This window comes from Rhinatrema bivittatum, chromosome 7 (assembly GCF_901001135.1).
Source record: "Rhinatrema bivittatum chromosome 7, aRhiBiv1.1, whole genome shotgun sequence".
NCBI lineage: Eukaryota > Metazoa > Chordata > Amphibia > Gymnophiona > Rhinatrematidae > Rhinatrema > Rhinatrema bivittatum.
Window position 1 is genome coordinate 121,158,691 of NC_042621.1, and position 21,940 is coordinate 121,180,630.

The 21,940-nt window shown below is 41.9% G+C and overlaps 1 protein-coding gene across 1 annotated transcript in view; it reads right to left on the bottom strand.

Annotated features, from left to right (window-relative positions):
- The window catches only part of NPFFR1 (neuropeptide FF receptor 1), a 214,434-nt gene that overhangs the window by 117,669 nt on the left and 74,825 nt on the right, over positions 1-21,940 (bottom strand). Inside the window, exons 3-4 of the mRNA XM_029610687.1 lie at positions 18,631-18,757; positions 18,481-18,541 (exon numbers count right to left, since the gene is read on the bottom strand). Of these exons, the coding sequence (XP_029466547.1) occupies positions 18,481-18,541; positions 18,631-18,757 (188 nt within the window). The remainder of the gene's footprint in view (positions 1-18,480; positions 18,542-18,630; positions 18,758-21,940) is intronic.

A 21,940-nucleotide genomic window follows, 5' to 3' on the forward strand; every position in this document is an offset into this window, starting at 1 on the left:
AAACACATAAGAATCAGCCTGTAATGGTGATTCCTGAATCAAGGCATCCGACCAGATTACCCCGATCCATCCTCTGACTGAAAAACTGACTCACCTTCGCATTCTTGCTATCTCCATGTGCATATAACCTAATTGAATATTATCTTGGAAACAGTGCATTCACTGGTGTCTAAGATATTGTGGCTGAGAAAGTCTGCCTGAACATTATCAACCCCTGCTATGTGTGACACTGAAATGACCTTCATGTTCCTTTTCACCAGTGTAACAAGATCTCTGTTTCTTCTAATACCTGAGGAATTCTAGTGCCCCCCCCCCCCCTAATATTCACATACACTACTGCAGTTGCATTGTCCAACAAAATCTTGACTGCCTGATTTTGGAGGAGGGGCGCCAGGTTCTTGTGGCCTGGTTTGGCTTCTGTTGGAAACAGGATGCTGGGCTTGATGGACCCTTGGTCTGACCCAGAATGGCAATTTCTTATGTAACCCCTGGAATAGCCCTGCTTTCCAATTGACCATCTCTCCTGAGTCACCTTACCAATCAATGAGCCCCAACTCAACAGGCTGACGTCCGTTGTTACCAACACCCGAGACAGAGTTTCGAGATCTACTCCCATCTCTAAATTTACGGCATTCAGCCACCACTGAAAACTCAACCTTACTGTGTAATCTTGAGACTGAGTGTCCCATTGATAAAGCTTTTTTGAAGCAGCCTCATGTACATCCTTGTCCATGGAACTAGATCAAGGCCACCACCATGGAATCCAATAATTGGTGATAATGCCACACGGTTGGATACCTGACTATCTATACAGAACGCACTTGTTCCTATGGTTCATGAATTCTTTGCCCCATGAAATGAACTCGACCCATCTTCATGTCAGACAGAGCTTTAGAGATTCTAGGGACTGAGAAGATAGAAGATTGCTCTTTGAGAAGTTCACCACCCAACTCAACACCTGAAACAACTGGTTCACCCTCCGCATAGCTTTCACACTTTCTCTTAACAAAACGATTGGGAATAACATACATAATTCAGCAGTTACTATCATAAGCCACTTAGTGGGCAGACTGGATGGACCATTTGGTCTTTATCTGCTGTCATTGCTTTGTTGCTATATTACTGTGAACTGACTTATCTTGAATCAACCAATCATCTAGATAAGAGTGAACTAAAATACCTTCATGATGCAGTGTTGCTGCTACCCCCACCATTTCCTTTGAAAAGGTTCTTGGGGCTGTTGCTAACATACATGGAAGAGCCTGAAACTGAAAAAAACCCTCCCAATACCACAAACCAAAGAGATCTCTAATGACCTTCCTTTACAAGAATGTGTGTAGATATGTCTCTGTAAGACCCAGAGAGGTCAGAAATTCCCTTTGTCTCACAGCCATTATTATGACAGACCTCAAAGTTTTCATCTGGCAATGAGACACTCTCAAGGGCTTGTTGACCTACTTTAAATCTAGGAAAGGGCAAAAGTACTTGGGAACCATGAAGTAAACTGAATACTGACCTTGACCCCACTGGTCTACTAGTACCTGCACCACATCCCCAATGAAAAAAAGCCAATCAAATGTCACCTTTACTGCCTCTTTTTTCTGGGTGGAGTGATAAGAGGAAACATAAAAGTATAGAAAACAGGACAGAAAAACTCCTAAGTGTAAGTGTCTCGAACTACCTCTAGGACACTACAGGTAGATATTCTTTCCTGTCATCCTCTTTTTGAGATCCCTTGAACATTTTAATGATACTCTTTTTGCCCTTAGTTTATTAGCCACCTCCTTTAAAGCCATTGTGACCACCTTTTCCTCTTACTTTTATTTACTTTCATAACAAACATTTGTAGCTTTTACTACAGCTCTTTTTAGTTTAACCTAATGTTCTTATACTGTACAAAGATATTCCCTACCCTGCCAGTGGTATCCTGCTTTTTGAACAAAGCTGATACTCTTGAAGTCCAGGAACCTCACCTTTGTGTAACAGTGCCCTGCTCCCTCCCCCAAACTTGCTCTTATGTTAAACCATACTTGTCTGATGATCTTTGGAAATCAGGTAACCTGGACACTGGAAACACTTTACCCATTTGTTATTACCAAGTCCAGCATCGCCATCTCCCTGTTGGCTTCTGTTACCATTTGTCTGAGGCATGCCCCTTGAAGGAAATCTGGGATTTCTCTACTTCTAAATGATTTTGCACATGAAATGCTCCAATCCACATTTGGTAGATTAAAATTTCCTCCACTTTCACTGCAGTCTCAAGCATTTCAATGATTAGATCTATAGCCAGCATTTCTGCTTGTCCCAGAGGTGATATAATCACTCCAGTGTACATAGAAGTACCATCCCCCCCCCCCCCCACCCCCCTTTTCTCTCTGTGCCAGTTCTCTGGACTTCAGCCACTTCAAAGGACTCCCTGGGAAAATCCCACTTTTGTAACTCTCCCCACTCCTGCACATCTCCTCTTTGCTGCACGGTAGTTCTCCTGAGGGGAGAAAATATCCACTCAGGAGATCTACCATAGCTCTTCCTCCTTTTTCCATGCTCCATGCATTTCAGTTGCTCTACTATTATTTTTTATATGCCCTGCCCTCCGCCTTTGTCTACCTTCCCTATCCTTTATGATTATATTCCAGCCTGGCGTTACGGTTTCCCAGCATTGGGGTTCATTGAACCATGTCTCTACCAGAGCAACAATATCTGTATCTGCCTTGACCATCAAGGCTAACAAGTCTAGCATTTTATTCCTTAGACTATGAGCATTTATGAGTTTTTGCTTGTTTTGTCTTGCCTTGCCTCCGTATAGCCTCATATATGCTCCCCTTTTCTTCCCTGTTACCTGTAGGCAGCTTTGTGAAATCCTCACCTTTGTGCTTTTTCTCCACTAACTTCATCTGCTTGCTGAGGGTGAGAGCTCTATTCAGTCATCCTCCATACACCACCTCCCTCATCTTGACAGAAAATAAAGCTCCTTGAGTGTCCCCTGATATGAATATCAAGAATAAATGTAATTATGTGTCATTGTAGAGTGATCATTCTTTCTTTTTATTGGCATTACTGCAGTACTGCCATCACAGTGCTAAAAGATAAATAATGTAATTACTCTAGATTTACAGAGAAGCGTAATTGTAAGTGCATTGATAAGCATTCTAAATAAAAGCCATTTTTGTTCTTTGTGTAGCATTTTACCACACATATGAATAGCATTGTCCACTGAAAAGTAATTTACACAAGTAAGGGCTTGATTTACTAAGACATTTTTTTCCATTCTATCTCTACTGTGAAAATGTTTAGTAAATCATAAAGATCTTTTAATTATTTCTGACAACTGAGAGGGAGTATGATAAAGGTTTACAAAGTCATGAATGGGTTGGAACAGGTTATACAGAATGGTTATTTACCCTTTCAGATACTACAAGGATTAGGGGGCAGTCCATGAAATTAATAGGTAGCAGATTTAAAACAAACTGGAGAAAGTATTTTTTTACTTAATTAACACACAATCAAGCATGGAATTTGTTGCCAGAGTATCAGGCCGATATAGTACAGTGCGCTCCGGTGGAGCGCACTGTTAAACCGCATTTGATCGCGCGTTTTCTCAACGCGCTAGCTTTACCCCGCGTCCAACCCCCCCCCCCGAAACTAATAGTGCCCGCAACATGCAAATGTATGTTGATGGCCCTATTAGTTATTCTCGCGCGATTCAGTAAGTAAAACGTGCAGCCAAGCCACACATTTTACTTTCAGAAATTAGCGCCTAGCCAAAGGCTGGCGTTAATTTCTGCCGGCACCAGGAAAGTGCACAGAAAAGCAGTAAAAAAGTTAAAAATAATTAAAAAATTAAAAAATTAAAAATCGGCCCACGGCTCGCGGGTTGAAAACCGGATGCTCAATTTTGCCGGCGTCCGGTTTCCGAACCCGTGGCTATCAGCGGGTTTTGGAATAGACGCCGGCAAAACTGAGCGTCGGCTGTCAAACCGCGGGCCCTAATTTGAATTTTTTTTTTTAGTGAATCGCGTGCACAGGAGAGTGGCCTGTGCGAGTGCCGGGAGAGTGGGCGCTTGCCTGTTCTCCCGCGAATTTTACTGTATCGGCCTGTATGTGATCAAGGCAGCTAGCATAGTGTAGCTGAGTTACATTTTTTTATTTTATTTTTACTTCATGTCTTTTCATTGGTAACTTAAGAAAAGTTGGGCTTGATATTCGGCTAACTTAGAAGGGATATTCAGCAGTATGGTTATGCCACTAAATATACTTGGATAAGTTCTAGTTAGCCAGATACTGTAACAGCTAACTTTAGACCTGCTATCGAGGAGGTCTAACTTATTCAGTTAATTTAACAGGATAAGTCAAATAGTGGCACTTATCCAGCTAAGTTAACCGGTTAAGTAGCTTCTCCCTGACGTGGGTCCCAAAGCTCCTAACTCACATTTAAAGCAACAGAAAAATAAAAAAAATAAAAGATGTGGCAAATAGGGAATTTAAGCAGGGGTCAGGGCCCTCAATCAGCTACAAGCTTTAGGGACTGCGGGCCATAAGATACTGATAGAAGGGATCAGGAGGGTTACACGGATACTTAAGATCCATATTCAAAAGCCATTTAGACAGATAATATAATAGTTATCCATCTAAATTACTTACCTGGCTATATTCAGCCTTTATCCAGCTAAATTCTATCCAAATAAGTAGGGGCTATCCAGGGGCATATCTGGGAAGATTTGAGTTAGCCGGTTAAGTTAACCAGCTAACTGATATTCAGAGTTAGTTGGATAACTTGCAGGGTCATTCATCAAAATGCTTTATGGCATTAACTTATGCAATAATGCATAATAACGCATGAGATTTTCATGTCACCGCATGGTGCAAAGGCACATTTTTTGAAGGGGCGGGATTGGGGAGGGGTTTGCGCAGGATTAATGAAAATGAGGGGCAATATCACACGTTTTTAACACCGGAAATAACTACACCTTTTTTTCCTGGTGTTAAGCTGTGAATAATCCCGAAACGGCCATAACACAATTTGCAATAAAGATTGCAAATTGCATTTTGGCCGTTTCTGGGCTGGGGGGGAGGGGGGGGCAGCGGAGAAAGAGAGACTCTCTGGGGAGGCCTTCAAAGTATTCAACTATTTATATTTATAAGTGATTCTGCTAGCATGCAGCTTCCGTGCAGGGATCTATAATAGCTTGGCTTGCTCTATTTTTCTAATAGGCATATTGGTGTTTTAGGGCGTGGTATAATATTTGCAATGTTTCCTTTGTTGGCAGTTAATGCATTTTTGGCATTGGAGGTATACTATATTCTAATTGTAATTCTGTTTATGCATGGTTTTCTGAGGGTCAAGTCCACATTCCTCATGCATTACAATAGACCTGTTACCATATGGGTTCCAAGTGTCTTTATACTTTTTGCAAGGCTTTCTATAAGTGATATATATATATATATTCTTTATTGTTAAATATTTTTATTGGTATTTCTTATACATAACAGATACATTGAAGTATAAACAAGTCACGTAACCCCCCCCCCCTTCCCCTCCCCTTCCCACCCCATCTCTGATATATTAACAGACAGTGTGTAACATCTGTGGGCAAAGGCAGATCAATTACAAACTAGCACTGGATTAGCAGCCAAGGCTCAAAACTACTGTTTTACCAAATGAAAAAAAAAATACCTTCAAGAAACCTCATCAAACTTAATTTATACTGTAAGGGGATTGTCCAAGTCCAGAAAAATCTTACACATAGGCCCGGATTTTCAAAGCCCTATGCGCGCTGGGCCTATTTTAAAAAGGCCCAGCGACGCGCATAAAGGCCCGGGACACGTCTAAGTCCTGGGGCTTCGGGAAAGGGGCGGGGTGGAGCTAGAGGTCCCTGGCACAGCAGCCTTGTGCTGCTGTGCTGAGGGATTGCGTGCCGGTAGGGTGCAGGCACGCGTAAGTTAAAGGCATTGGGGGTGGGGGGGGGTGTTAGAATAGAGCTAGTGGGTGGGAAGGTTAGGGGAAGGGGTAGGAAGGATAGAGTAGGGGAAAGGGAAATTCCCTCACAGGCCGCTCCTAAATTGGGTGAAGGCCGCGGGCATCGGCGCGCTCAAGATGCACTAGTGTGCACCCCTTTGCGCACGCCGACCCCTGATTTTATAACATGCGCGCATATTTTTATTTATTGTAGCATACAGGATGTATTTGTGGCTACTAAACAACTGAAGATTGCTTCATATCTACACAACTATATGAGAGTGGCAATAAAGTATCTCCCAATGCAGATCCTCTTTTCGAAACACGGACCTATTTTGAGGTACAGTGTTTGAAGATATGCTGTGTGTTTACCCCTGGAAGCATTCTTTTGAAGCCAGATAAGTGTCTCAGTTTATCTGGATACAAAAAAATATTAAATTTGAAACTGATGACAATATATGGATTATTTAGAAGGCAACTGAAAGCCTAACAGCTGGGACTGCCTATTATGATGGTCACTATTACAACTTTATGAGTATGTCTTTATGAGTGTGGCTAAATGATTATGGAATGAAATATTGATTAGTGTTTATTATTTTCCTCTGTTTGTTGACACATATTACATTTGGGCATTATAAATAGAAAAAAAACCATGAAAAGATTACAGTTGAGGCCCATCCATTCTCATCCAAACTCTACCCTTTTTTGCAAAATATCCCCTTCCCAAGCCTCCAACTGCCCAAGGCCGGTGACCTCACTTTCCCATCCTAGCCCTCTCCCAATCCTCCCTTGCTGCACCTTCAAAATCCCTGGTGGTCTCCGGGCCCTGCTTTGTTGCTTTCAATATGGCACTGGCCAGCCACTTTCATTCTTTTGCCCTTGTCACGGGAAATCAATAAGACATCACATATAAAGAACTAAAGAATAAACTCTTTGTAGCACCTCCGCAAATGCAATCAAATATTAGAAAGGAGAGACTCATATAAAGTACTGAATGACCCATTCATGGACTAGTTACAGCTGCCAGTTACATAAAAATTAAAATCATATAGAGACTCCTTTCAAACATTATACACAATTGAAGACCTTGGCTTCTCTATGGATTTCACAAGATAAGTTATTCTTTTGAGTTAAGAATATGGTTATTCTTTTGAGTTAAGAATATGGTTTTTTAAATAATTTTTTAGAACACTTACTTTTTTGTGTGTTATTTAAAAGAAGCCTGACTGTAATTATAATTTTCTATGTAGCTGACAGTTGTAATTTAGTAGGTGAATGGCTCGTTCAATATCTATATAAGTGTCACTCTATGTTTGTGAAGGTGCTAAAAATATTTTTTTTCTTTAGATTTTTGGTATGTGATATCTTATTAACATCTTCAGAGCTAAATTCTGTTCTTACTGATATCAAATATATCAACCAACATATTTTCCTTCAAGGTCAACAATGACTTTGATTTTCATAATTTTTATTACTTTATTGAATTTTATAAATATTAACATAAGAATAAACTTTGTACAGAAACATGATGAGATTAATCTAATTCAAGAAACATAAAAATACAGAAAACATACTTTAGCCTACAGTATAAAGGGGAAAGTAGAAACTCAAGGAGAAATAAAAGTAACATTTTCAAAAAACATGAAAACAAAAACCCTGGATATTCCATATTTACTATTTAACTGGAAGCCACATTAGAGGGACTAGATGGCAGTAGCAGTTTTTTAGAATCTACTGTTGCTCTGGAGTAAAAAATAAAAAAACAAACAAAACAATCATTATTATATTTGATTATTCATTTACATGGATATCGCAACAAAAATGATGCTCCAAAGCATGGGTTTCTTGGCTTCCTTCTTTCTTGTGTAACTCTTGACAATTCATGAAAAATTCTAATATGTTGTTTTGACTCATAAAAGAAATATTTATATTCCTGAAATGCATCTTCATAACTAAACTTAAATCGCATTCAGATAGAAAAGACACTAATAAAGTTGCTTTTAAAGCTATTTCATAAGTAGAGGACTCCAAGAAGTTCTTAGATCTAAATCGGGCATGGAAGACTGATTCTTTGACCCAGATGGTAAAAAAACAAACCTTATTAAAAGGCAGATGAAATAGACAAACCTTTTATAAGATAGCTATGCAAAGTTACTCCAGGCATCTCACCCATTATGCTAGGAAAATTAAGAAAATGAGGATTCAGATGTCTAGTTTCTATGAATTTTGCTCTTCTATTGAGAATTGCACATTCTTGAATGAAAGAAACAGGCATAGCCTTTAAAGATTTCACATCATTTTCCAGAGCTGCAATCTTCCCGGTCAATTTCTGTTGTTGTAAAACATGACCAGAGACTAAAGAGTCAAGCCTGCTAGAAATAGAATTGATCTTCGATGAACAATCAAGTAAAGCTGCTCCAAACCTGGCCATAGGGTCCCAAAGGAAACCCAAGTTGACTGTCTCTCTGGCTTTTAAAAAAAGAGATTGCCCTCAGCAGCGGGATGATCTTCAGAAAGGGATTCACCTCCAAAATCCGAAACATGACCTATCAAGCCCGATGCTGCAACACCAAGGGGCCTCTGCTATACATCCTCCCACAGTTCCTTTCATCTCAACATTCATGATGACATTATCAGTCCTCAATGCTGAGGCATCAGGAGTGGCGCTTTATGTCTCTGGTGGTAAACAGTCTTCGAGGGGGTTGAAGGAAACCTCTTCCACAGCCGGGGCCGACTTTCCGCCGATGGCCCCAACAATAAGACCCTCCCCTCACCGCTTCCAGGGGAGCCACAAACTCATCGATACTGACTCAGAAGTCAGAAGGAAAAGCCCTAACCTTCCTTTTTCTTTTCAAGGGCATAATTATATTAAGAAACTTTTCAGTAGCATTCAGGGAGTGACAGAGCTTGGCTAGTTCATGCCATCTTTATATTGATTTTCATTTTTAGCTCACTGAAACTTGTTATAGCTGTGACAGTAATTTGCCAATAGGCCATGTAGTGATACAGTACATGGGTTCTTTCAGCATGCACAACTTTATAATTTTCAAAGACAAACTATTTGCATATTATGCGTTTGCTAAACATGGCCTCGGACTTTGCACCTGCTATTTTGTGTGGGTTGTAGAGGAGGATAAAATTAATGTTTCCCAATTTTTTCAAGCCCAAGGCATACACCTACATTATCCAAAAATGTGTGGCACACCAACCTCCATGGAGCAGGCACTGTGAGCATGGAGAGGGCTTATATGGACAAAAGAAGAGCTAGGAAAGCAAGAAAAGCCCCCACCAGTCTCTCTTCCAAATTTTAAAACGAAGGGAGAGATGGGGCAGACACACATGAACCAGTCACGAAGGACCTGCTCCCTATATATACCAGTGCAGGAAAAGGGAGAAGTTGGTGTGGTATAGGCGGCTGACTGGGTTCAGGGCCAATGCAAGAATATTTGGTGCCCTGTGCCCCGCCTTGTGGCGGGGCACAGGGCATCTTACCTTAGACCTTACTCTGTAAATAACTCAGGTCTCTCCTCACTTAGTGGCTCCCGGCCTTATGCCTAGCAGCCCCCTCCCCCTCCCCCTCAGCCTCATCCATCTAAGCTCTACCGTCCCCAGAACCCATGGGCTCAACCTGAGGGGGAGGGGGGCTGGCTAGGCAGAAGACCAGCCCTTCTCCAACCCTGCAGTTCTGTAGCACACCTGTGGGGGTGTATCCTAATCCCAGCCAAGCATCCCAACACAAGGGTGCTCCTTCTTACTGGCGGCAGTGGCTCCAGAACAGTACTCCCTTCTTTGGTAGTATGGCACTTGTACATCACCACTCTGGACTTCAAGCTGGCTGGCTTTTGCTGCCCCCCAAATCTTGGCACTCTAAGCAACCGCCTAGTTTGCCTAATGGAAGTACTGGCCCTAGCTGGGTTACTTACCTTGGCTGCTACACATGGCTGCCAGAGTTCTTCCAATGCTGCTGCTCCCAATGCTCAGAATAAATCACAGCCAGTGCACAGTGCATGCTCTCCCTGTCTCACTCAGCATGGGGATATAACAGAGGCTGGAAAGACTCAAAGGATGAGGCTCAAGAGGGAGGAGTATGTACACAACACTTCCTCAATGTGTGTGCCACACAAATTAAGATCCAGCTATCTGTGCCCTGCATCCTGCCCACTAATTATCACATTCCAGGGCTCCTGCGAAAGCAAGGAAGAAGAGATATGTGCTCAGAAAGGAGCTACTACTTGTTTAAGGCCACTGGTGTCTCTTGTTGCTGCAAGCAATGTTCAGGTGCTGGCCTGGATCTGAGCATCAGGCAATGGTAACTTTTCCGCTGGATATCTGATCAGGTCTGTGGGCGCACCAGTGTGCCATGGTACCCTGGTCGGGAAACACTAAAATATGCATGTCGGATCTTTTTGAAATTAGTTTGAAGATTAGATATTAAGCTAAGTATCTGGTGGCGAGTTTGATTTAAGGATTGGATATTAAGCCAAGTTTGTGACGAAACCAACTGCCATAATCATTTTGGTGTCTTGGTTTGGTCATGATATTTTTTAATGAATGCGATACAGTTAGATGAATAAAGTGATAAAAAATGTTTTTCTGAAATTATAATGAAAAATAAGGTTTGTGGTAGATGATTTGAATTAATGGTGTACAACTTTGGTATTGTCTGAGACCCATTGCAGGCAGGAGACAGTGGATTAAATCTTTTACACCAATTTTTCTGAAACTGCTCTCCTTCTACATATATATCTATATCTATATATATATATATAGATATAGATATAATATTTAGAATTTTTAGACATTCATTTTGGAAGATGTTTTTGAATTCATAAATTGTATTTTATTTTCTTCCCTCTCTTTTTGTGGTTTTATGGTATATTTTGAGAGGCAGAGCTCTGTGGGTGATTTTTTGTATTTTTAAAATGTCATATAAGCAAGCTGTTTTCCTCCCCTGCCCTAAATGTGTCCTTGGGAACTCCTCCTCACAAACCATTTAAAAGTACACTTGTTTTGGAATACTACGTGTATGTTCAGCCTGACTGACGAAAGCAATTTTCCAACAGGACCAGCTACACTAGGTGCATTAATTCATTTTAATCATGGTTGGATTGCTTTGAAAATTGACTTTTCCAAGCATCAAATCCAATGACCATTTGTTTAGAGTAGCATTCCATCGAGAGACAAAACTGCTGTTCTCTGTGTAGAGAGAAATATTTCCTTAAATATTCTAAGGCCAGGATTACTAACAGTACTCTACCAATGGAGCGCTAGGCAAGTTTGTGTAGATTAATCTTTTTTGCATAATTACAATATCATTCCATCAAATAAAGGTAAATCCTTCAACACATTCAATGACACTGTGAGTAACTAAAGATATCATGGCAAGCTTGATGATCTACACTGATGATACTGAGCTTTTTTTTTTTTGCCAGCTCAATCCACCTGGGTAGAGACCTTTCAACTCATGTCCCTTTGCCTAACAACAGTTATGCGCTGGCTTTTTCACAACAAATCTGTGCTGATTGTTGGAAAAAAGAGATCATTATCTGAAGCAGATTTCCCAAGGTCAATATTCAAAGTGCGTTCAGCGCTATTTAGTCGCATAAGTGTAACTTAGGTGGCTAAGTGGATGGCTGCTGAATACGTGCCTACATTCAACTGTGCCACTTAGCTGCATACGTTATGGGTGGGCAGTGGGCAGATAGGGTAGAGTGACTTAGCTGCATAAGCTCTGCAGCTAAGTAGCAATATTTGGTCTTGGCTGCATAAGTTAACTGGCTAAGGGGGTTATTTTCCAAAGCGATCGCACGCGAAAAGACCCTTTTCGCGTGCGATCACTAAATGGAGGCGGCGGCAAGACCGGAACAGAAGGAGTTGGGGCGGCACCGGGGCGGACGCCATGAAGACATCGCGGACAGCGAAAAGGTAAGAACCCTTTTCGCTGCCATTTTCACGCCCAATAGCACCACCTTTTATAATGGCACTATTGGGTGCGAAAGCCGGCAGCGATCGCACCGCAGAGGTGTGATGGCTGCCGGCTTTCGCAGGCCCGCCCCCCGCCCCCCTGTACCGCGTGATTCAAAGAGCCCGGTGGTATTAGTGAATCTAGGCCTTAGTTAGCTTAGCTAGTTAAAACATATGCGGCTAAGTGAGAATATATAAGCGTACATTCAGCAAGATAGCCATGTAACTTAGAGCTGGATTTTCTAAGGTCACAGACCTTAGAGAATTCAGCGGTAACGGGGGGCGGGGAGCGAAGTGGGGGGCAGGCCTGCGAAAGCTGGCAGCCATCGCACCACTGCGGTGCGCTGGCTGCCGGCTTTCGCACCGAATAACTACACCATAAAAGGTGTAGTTATTCAGCGCGAAACTGGTGGCGATACGGGTCCTTACCTTTTGCTGCCAGCGATGTCTGCGCAGCATCGGCCCTGGTGCTGCCCCGACTCCTCCTCTTCTGGGGCTAACTCCGCCCCCATTTAGTGATCATACGCGAAAAGGGACTTTTCGCGTGTGATCGCTTTTGAAAATGACCCCCTTAGCCGGATAAGTTATATCTAGCCAAGTTTCTTAAATGGCCAGCTTTGAATATTGACCTCCCCATGACTAATGTCCTTTCTATTTGGCAGCTTAAGGGTCATATTCCTTCCAGAACCTAGGTGTTCGTTTTGCTTTTTTAACTCTTTATTTATTAACAATTTCAAGGTATGCATCAAGAAAAGTAGACAAGTCAATTTCCCCGACAGCAAGAAAAAATATCATCCACAGAATACACATCATAAAAACCATACAAAAAAGGGCAGCCGAAGTCATCCCACCATATAGTTTAAGAGAACACTTAGGATAAAGGTACATATCATGTCAAACCAATTTTCAGTCAAGCTGCTTCTACCACATATACAAACATATTTTGCATGTTCATTCCTAATATCAAAGTGTAACAGTTCAATGTCTGCAATGTTTCTGATCTGTGCGCTCCAGTATGCAATGGGAGGACTGGTCTTTCAGAAAGTGGCCACTGTGAATCTAGCATCTAAAACGAGCTGCCCCTGTATTTACCTGGAATCAACGAGTTAGTCCAGCAGCCCAACAGCCCTAATTCAGGCATTAAGTGGACAGGTACCCCTAAAATATCAGCAATTTCCTGAACAACCTGTTTCCAGAAGTTAAAAATCACTGGGCAAAACCACCGCATATGAATATAAGAACCTATCTGGCCACACTCTCCAGCAAAGCACTCCAACACTCTGAAAACACGGAGTAAAAAAACAGGGGTGCGATAAGTTCTATTCAGCAGCTTTATCATCAGCTTGTTCTGCCTAGCGCATATGGAAATGTGATGTGCGGATTTCCATATATGCTTCCAAGCCTTCTGATCAAGCGGCAAATGTAAGTCATGGTTCCATGCATCGATCAAAGAATGTGATGTTTCCGTCCCATGTTTACTAAGAAGAATTCCCAGGTATAGGAGAGTGATACACTTCCTGCTGGCATCAGGAGTGCTCAAAAAAGACCCTAGCCCATCCAAGGGATATTACGCCTTGGTTAAATCAAATTTGTTCTCCAACTCCTCTTGTAGCTGAAGGTAAGGAGCATGTGAATGGGGAGGGAGATCATAGTCATCACAGAGAGATCTATATGTGACAAACACTTCGTTGTCTCATAATTGAGCTATATAAATAAGACCATTGCCTCTCCTATCCTAAATATAGGAGAAAACATATAAGCTGACAGAGTCGGATTCTCATATATAGGGGCAATTAGAGAGACTTCAGGATCCATCCATCCCAAGAGCCTAAGTACCTCATGCCAGACTTGGAGAGTGTGAGCAAGCATGGGACTCTTCCTACAAATCCTTCTGCTATTGGGGGAATCACATAGTAAAAAGGGCAAAATCCCTAAATTAAGTGCTTCAGCCTGAAGCTTCTCCAGCTGAATCCAAGACTCTTCCCCCAACCCCTGACCAAGCTTTCATAAAAAGAATTCGGGATGCCCATTAGTATATCTGGAAGTTAGGTAATGCCATACCACCCTGTTCCTTGGGCACCCATAGGCATCTCAATCCTATCCTGGACTGTTTACTGCACCAGATAAATTTCAAGATACATTTCTTTAGGAAGATAAAAACAGTTCTAGGTATCAGACAGGGAACGTGCTGAAATAAATACAGAAGTTTAGGAAGTAAGGTCATTTTAAAGAGATTTATTCTGCCATTCCAAGAGATGGTCAAATGCTCCCAACTGTGCAATGTTTGCTTAATTTGGATTATTATGGGGGCATAGTTCTTTGCATAGAGATCTTTGAAAGCTCTGGGAACAAAAATCCAAAGTTACTGAAATCCTTGTTCAACCATCCTAAAGCCTGGAAGGGATTCCACCACCTTCGAGCCTAGCAGAAACAATTTGAATTTATTAAAATTGATTTTGAGGCCTGCCAAGGAGCCATACCTCGATAAGAGATCCAACAGGATGGGGCCTAAAGTTTTGGGGGATGTCAGATAAATCAACACATCATCTGAATAAAGAGAAATTTTATGAGTCTTACCCCCTAACCTAAACTCTGAAATAGCAGGATGCTGTCTGATGGCAGCAGCCAGAGTTTCTATAGCTAAGTCAAAGAGCAGGGGAGAAAGAGGGCAGCCCTGCCTTGTTCCCCTACCGATATCAAAAAAAGAGGAGAGGGACCCATTGGTATTTATTCGCACCCTTGGTTTATCATACATAACCTGAACACAGGCAAGAAAGCGGGCAGTTATACTGGCTCTCTCCATAACCACAAATAAAAAGGGCCAGGTTAAGCGGTCAAATGCCTTCTTGGCATCTAGCGAAATGACTACCCCCATCAGCCCCCTTAATCTAGTCAGATGTAAAAGATTAAATAGCCGCCTAGTATTGGATGTTGAATTCCGCCTCTTAACAAATCCAGCCTGGTCCAGGTGAACCAGGTGTGGGAGTAAAGTCTCGAGACGAAGTTGTAGCACCTTAGCAAGTATTTTTTTTATATCAGAGTTAAGCAAAGATATTGGCCTATAAGACCTGCACTCCAGAGCATCCTTTCTCTTTTTGTAAATGAGCAAAAATGGTAGCATCAGCCATAGTATTTAAAGACTGACCCCCCCCCCCAACCCACTTCATTAGAGACCTGAAGAAGATAATGAGAAATTAGGGGAAAATATTTTTTAAAAAAATCAATGGAGAACCCGTACGGCCCCAGGCATTTACCATCTGGTAGAGCCTTTAATCGCCGCCTGTATTTCAAGCAACAAAATGGACTCAGTCAGCATTTCCCTCTGAGAGTTAGGGAGGGATCGTAAACCCAAATCATCTAAAAACCTATGACTCTCAGACCATGTAAAATTCTCAAAAATAGTGCACAAACGTCTCCCTCTATCTCACGGGTATTAGCAGTGAGCCCTCCCATAGGCCGGCATGCTTGAGCAATATGTGATTTACATGCTCTTTTCTTAGCAATCCTAGCTAGAAAGGCCTCCGATTTGTCCCCATGCTCCTAGTACCGGAGCTTAGTGTACTTCAGGGTCTTTCCAATCTTATAAAGTTCCAAAGACTGCAAGTTTCTTCTACATTTGTCCAGGGCTGCAAGAGTCCTTATGGCAACTTATGCTTAGTTTCCAAGTCTCGGATCTCATCAAGCAACTAAGATTCCTTCTGCTTCCTCTCCCATTTAATATGGCTAGCAAAGCTAATAACTAGTTTACCTCTAAAGAAGGCCTTAAAAGTTTCCCAGCACAGGATCAGCGTATAATCTCCCTCTGGATTGTGGAGATCAAATTCCACTGTCGCCTCTTTAACTATATCAGGGAAATGTGTATCCCCCCAACAAGGAATTGTTAAGCCTCCAGGTAAAAGGCTTAGACTGAATAACTTCAAAAGTGAAACAAAGCTCCACTGGGGAATGATCAGAGAGAGTGCAGGAAAGTATTTGGCTACTATCTAGATGTGATAACATATTTGGGATGCAGAGAAAAAAAAATCTATTCTACTATAGGAGCCGTGCCTAGGCGAGTAAAACGTGAAGTCCTTGTCACTGGGATGAAAATGGCGCCAGGCGTCTGTAAGGCGAAAAGTGGAAATAAGGTCCCAGAATCCCAAGTTAGTGGGAATGTGAGATCTGGACTGAGATGTCCTATCAATGAACGGATCAGGAGTAAGCTTCCATTCACCGCCTACACATAATTAGTCAAACCCAAACATTGCTATCTTATCTGTGAGATCATGAAAAAATTCTGATTGGTCAGTACAGGGTGCGTATACATTAACCAGCGTGAAAGGGATAGAATGTAGTAAGCCATCAATCATAATAAATCTACCATCCTCATCCGCCAACGTGCGGTGGACAACGAAGTATAGAAGTATACAGAACTATACAGACCTCTCTACGTCTGGAGTTATATGATCTACCCTGCCAACCCTAAGCTTTTCATGTTCTTGATCAGTAAGATGTGTCTCTTGGAGCATTAGAATTTGAGCTTTATATCGATTAGCCAGAATGAGAATACGCTTCTGCTTTATAGGAGAGCCCCCCCCCCCCCCCAACAGGAAGCACTGAATTCATAAAGAATATCCACTGTTGTGTGTGTCTTATTAAAATTTGAGCCCGTTTCCCACCCCTCCAGTCACTCGCGACTTGTTCCAAAATAGACCATGTAATGTTGTTGAAAGTATGTCCTTTTTCCACAAAATGAGACACGATATAGGTGCCTGTGATTTCCTAGTGTTAAGGCAACTTTTATGTTCCAACAGGCATGTATGAAAAAGACCTGGAAATTTGTCCCACATATTATAAGCCACAAGAGCATTGTAGAAGATAAACCACAAACTTTAATTTGCCAGCTGGAAAACAAGAAACCTTCATTATTTTCCCACTTGCTGTGGAAATGTGGCCATGATCATTTTTGCATCTCACAAATCGTGTATTGATTGCATATCACTGGTTCCGTCACCACGCTGTGATCGAGTGGAGTCAATTGTTTTAACCGATAGCAGGGTTTTTTTTTACAGCTATCAATTAGATGAGGTGAATGTTGCAATCACGTTCTAAACCTGATTTAAAACATCAGTCCCAACGCTGAATGACACGGCATTTCTCTAACATGGCATGTTACTGTAGATGTAGTAAGCAGCGGATGAATGTGCATTATTAAGAATCAGTAATTGTAGGTCTATTCAATATGTTGCCATTTTAATTCATTATTTTTAAATCATTCTTTGCATGCAGAGACGCTGACACTGTTGATACACTAACTCCCGACGCAGAGCTCAGCTTGAAACATAACGTTGTGCTCGGTGAATTTAGAGCCACTGCCTTTGGATGAAGAATTCGTTGCACAGAAGGGAAGTAACTATTTTAATTGCAAAAGGTAAGTTTAAAAAAAAAAGAGACTTTGAATAGGACAGATGATTATAAATGACCCAGCATTGTCAAGCCAAAAATAAGCAATTATTAAGCATGCGTGGGTGTTTTGATGGTTCTCTGAGGCATACACCAGTGTTGTCGCCGCATTTAATGTATGAAACATGTTGTGAATGCTCTTATTGAGTTATATTCATACTGTATTCATTCTGATTGTTTGACTCTCTCATTTTTGTGATTCATAAATATTGTTTAAAACAATGTGAATGGTTTTCAATAAAAAATTGACCTTTTCTGCGTAGTCAGAAGATTATGCACATATACTGCATAATTGCCAAAGAATCTTGAAAAATGTGCTGCAGGAAGCTGGGGTCTCTGAATATAAGTGGGGTTCTGATTTTAGGTATTCATAAATTTGTAAATTTAGGTGTTTACTTTATCCACGTTTTCATGTACAGGTACTATTGTTAGACACCTTTTCCAGTTGAAACAAATTCATACATTTATGCAGCTGAGGAGATGCTAGTGGGGAAAAGGCACAAAAGCAAAGCAGAGGATCCAGGTTAGGCAAAGGAGGTGTGAGAAAGTACTAGGGAAGTGGTATTATTTTCTGTGTTTATCTAATAAACATCTATTTTTTTTTTGCATCTGGTATGTTTTATTGGGGCTTATTAGTTAAAACCTAAACTCAGAAGCCCTAGATATAAGTTGCAAGAAAGAGCTGCAAAAATATTTCTTTTGGAAATGTTTCTTGCTGCTTTTAAAGAGACAAATCACAACACTTGTTTATTGTAAAGTAACTTTGCTAGACCCTACTTACCCACTGCATAACAAGCATCTCAGTTCTCTATATTTACACATTTGCTATGCCTTCCTCCAACCCTTTCTTTCCCATTTATATTTCTTTCTCACATTCACAACTATACAAACAGCATACACTTGCACTAACGCTCCTGAACTCAGATCTATTGTTCATGTATATATCCCACAATGCCTTGGAAATTCCACACTTGACACCAAATGTCAATCATAAAGAGCTTTTATGCAACACAGAAAAAATACAAAATTGCAAACATTTTTTCCTCCTTCCAAATGGATAGGTAGGAAGGAGAGTAATGAATTTTCAGAGCCTATGGCTAAGGTAGTCCTCTATCTACCTTCAGGGATCCTTCTCCACCTTTTCTTGTTGCTTCTGGAGGTAAAGCATCAGCAAATCTACTTTAGACTGAAAAAAGGACCATCATTGAGGATGCCTCACAGACAGCACAAGCAGCAGGTGAAACAGGAAAGAAGGCATCATGATCAACTATCTGTCAAATAGCATCTCTTCATCTCCAGAGCAAATTTCTGAACCCTGGGAAATGCATGCAAGCATCCACTGGTAGCAAGCCTGGTCTGCAATATGCTGGTCCATTAGAGATGCTGCTGCATGATCTAGGTAGTCAGGGAAAAGAGAAGATGTTGGAAGAAACTCAGATATAAAAGGATAATAGGTGCATTGTGAAGCATGAACAAAGAATACAAAGCAAGGATACATAGAACGAGAAGACATACAATATAGCCAAGAAAGACAAACACATACACTAATCAGGGAATATAGAAACAGCACATGCCTTTCTTCTGTATGTAACGGAAAGCTGCGCCCAAAGCACAGATAGAAAATAATGCCTCAGCATACATAATAATGCTACTTATCACTTTTATAGCACTACTGGACATATACAGTGCTATACAGTAATTATTCAGGTATGATATGTTACTGCCCAAAAGAATTATAATATAAGTGGTAACTGAGGCACGGGAGATAAAGTGACTTGCCCAAGTTAACAAGAATGGTCAACAGCAGAAGTAGGATTTGAACCCTGGCTTCTCTCAGCTTCATGCCATTGCTCTAATCACTAGGCTACTCCTCCTCTCACACGCACAGATACACAAGAGAGGAACAGAAGAAGGATACATAAACTGGAACAGTTAGGCCAAATGACATGGTGTCTTGCTGTCAGGGCCGCCATCAGGAATTTTGAGGCCCCATACAGCCAAAATGTCTGGGCCACAAGCATTCAGTGGATAAAGTATATGCAACAATGTTTGCAGCTGTTTTATCTGCAAATTCAAAGCGAAAAGAAAGAATTAAAAAAAAACCTCTTCTGTGTCTCTCTCCAGCCCACCGCAGCTCCTCTTCCTGTCCCGGGGCCCCGGATCGCTGACATCACGAGGGGAGGAGGAGGGCAAAGCTTTACCCGGAGGAGCACGGGCGCGGCCATCGCTGGGTCCCTTCTCTTTGAAAACCCAACTTCCTTCCTGAGGAAATCCTGAACCCGGAAACAACGTGGGCCACAGCAGGGCAGGAGTGAAAGCGGCGAGTGAGCATGCAGCGGCCGTGCTACCAATGCCCAGGGAGGGCCTGCTAGGCGGCCATAGTCCAGTCCACCTGGCTACATGAGCAGGGCTAAAGTTATTTGGGAGGGGGGGATTTATCCGATTAACTTCCCTAGCCGGATAACTTTTGAATACGGAGTAACTCTCCTAGCTGTCATGGGGGGGGGGGGGGGGGGGGGCAGGGAAAGAAAATGTTTTAAGAGGCGGATTTTCAGCCCAGGGTCTCCCCATGTTCCTCCCCACCCCAACCACCACCCAGTTCCCAACTTTGAGCTTGCTAAACCTTAGGCTGGAATAGGCTCCCTCCCTAGACTTACTCACGGGCTGTGCAAAATTCCACCTTTCCGAGGCTGCTTTTCAGTCTTACCCGCAATCGACAGCACCATCCCAGCTGTAGGTATAGTGAGTTATGGCAGGGTTTACGATCTCAGCAGAGCAGTTTGTTTTTTTTTTACCTGCAGCCATGTGCACGCTTTGCTCCGGATACAGCAAGGAGTTCTGTGCGCATAAAACAGGATGTGCTGCTGAGGGCCCGCTACAGCGGGCCCCCATATGTGGCAGTAGATCCTGGGGCCCCATACTGCAGGCCCAAGAATACTGCCCTGATGGCGGCCCTGCTTGCTGTTGGGTTTATTTCCCCTTTGTGGATTTCTGCTCTTCCTCTCTATAGCTTTTCGGGTTCAATCAGGAACACTTGTTAAAGCTATGAAGTTTTTCTCTGCATTGTATAATTTTATTTATTTATTTCTCATATTTAGATCACACCTTTCTCAAAGCTCAAGACCTGGTACACAACAACATAAAATAATAAATACATCACTTTGCAACACTAGTTAAAACACAAGTAAAAGCAGAAATTAAACAGCCATAATAACAGCATTTTAAAAATACATATATTGTATGAGTAGAGTCAAAGAACAATTATTAATCCCCCCAAAATTCCCAGGGATCATAATAAAATCAGAATTAAAATATAATAAAAATTCAATAGAAGCAGAGACAAAAAATCCAGAAGGGCAAACTCTTAAAAGCATAACCTGTTTATCTAAAACTAATCCAATAAATATCTAAAGGACCAAACAAATTTAAAAAAGATTTATTAAAAAACAGGGATCAGTTAGTAAAAACCTGATTAAAAAGTTATGTTTTCATATAAATAATTTTTTTATAATGTTTCTAAAATTTACAAAGCAGCAAACACTTTTAAGAAAACTGCAGCTAACAAAAGAAACCTTGATGTAACGATAATTACTGCAAGGAAGAAAGGAGAATTGGAACAGAGAAAAAAATAAAGTAAGTTTGTTTACTATAAATGGTGCTTTCCATAGACAGCAGGATGAATTAGGATGTGGGTGATATCATCTGGCAGCACCAAATGGACTCATCTCTCCTGGCTGGTACAGCTTTTAGTTCTACTTAGTGTGTGTGGGAATTTCCGTGCGGGCATTGCCTCATAGGCCCACCCAGTCGATATTAGAGCTAACTCTAGCTAGGTAGTTGACTCTGTAGGGAGGTGGGTGGATATTTTATTTCACATGGCTAATTCATCCTGCTATCTACGGAAAACACCGTTTATGGAAAGCAAACTTGCATTTTCCATTGATAAGCAAGCTGAATTAGCCATTAGAGATGTGAATCGTGTGCCAGATCGTCTTAACGATCAGATTCGGCTGAGGGAGGGGGGGGAATCTGATCGTTAAGATATGTGAATTGGAATTGTTTCCGATTCCAATTCACATCGCTAGGGAGGCCCGCACCGCTAAAAAAAAACAAAACACCCGACCCTTTAAATCGACCCCCCCTCCCAACCCCCCCAAAACCTTTTAAGATTACCTGGTGGTCCAGGGGGGGCCTCGGGGAGAGGAGAGATCCAGGGGGGCCTCGGGGAGAGATTTCGCGGCATCAGCTGTTCTAAAAAAAAAAAAAATGGCGCGGATGCCCCTTTGCCCTTACCATGTGACAGGGTATCCGTGCCATTGGCCGGCCCCTGTCACATGGTAGGAGCACTGGATGGCCGGCGCCATCTTTAAAGATGGCGCCGGCCAGGGGCTGATGAGTAAAGTGGCCGACGCCATCTTTAAAGATGGCGCGGCCATCCAGTGCTCCTACCATGTGACAGGGGCCGGCCAATTGCACGGATACTCTGTCACATGGTAAGGGCAAAGGGGCATCAGCGCCATTTTATTTATTTTTTTTTTTAGAACAGCTGATGCCGCGAAATCTCTCCCCGAGGCCCCC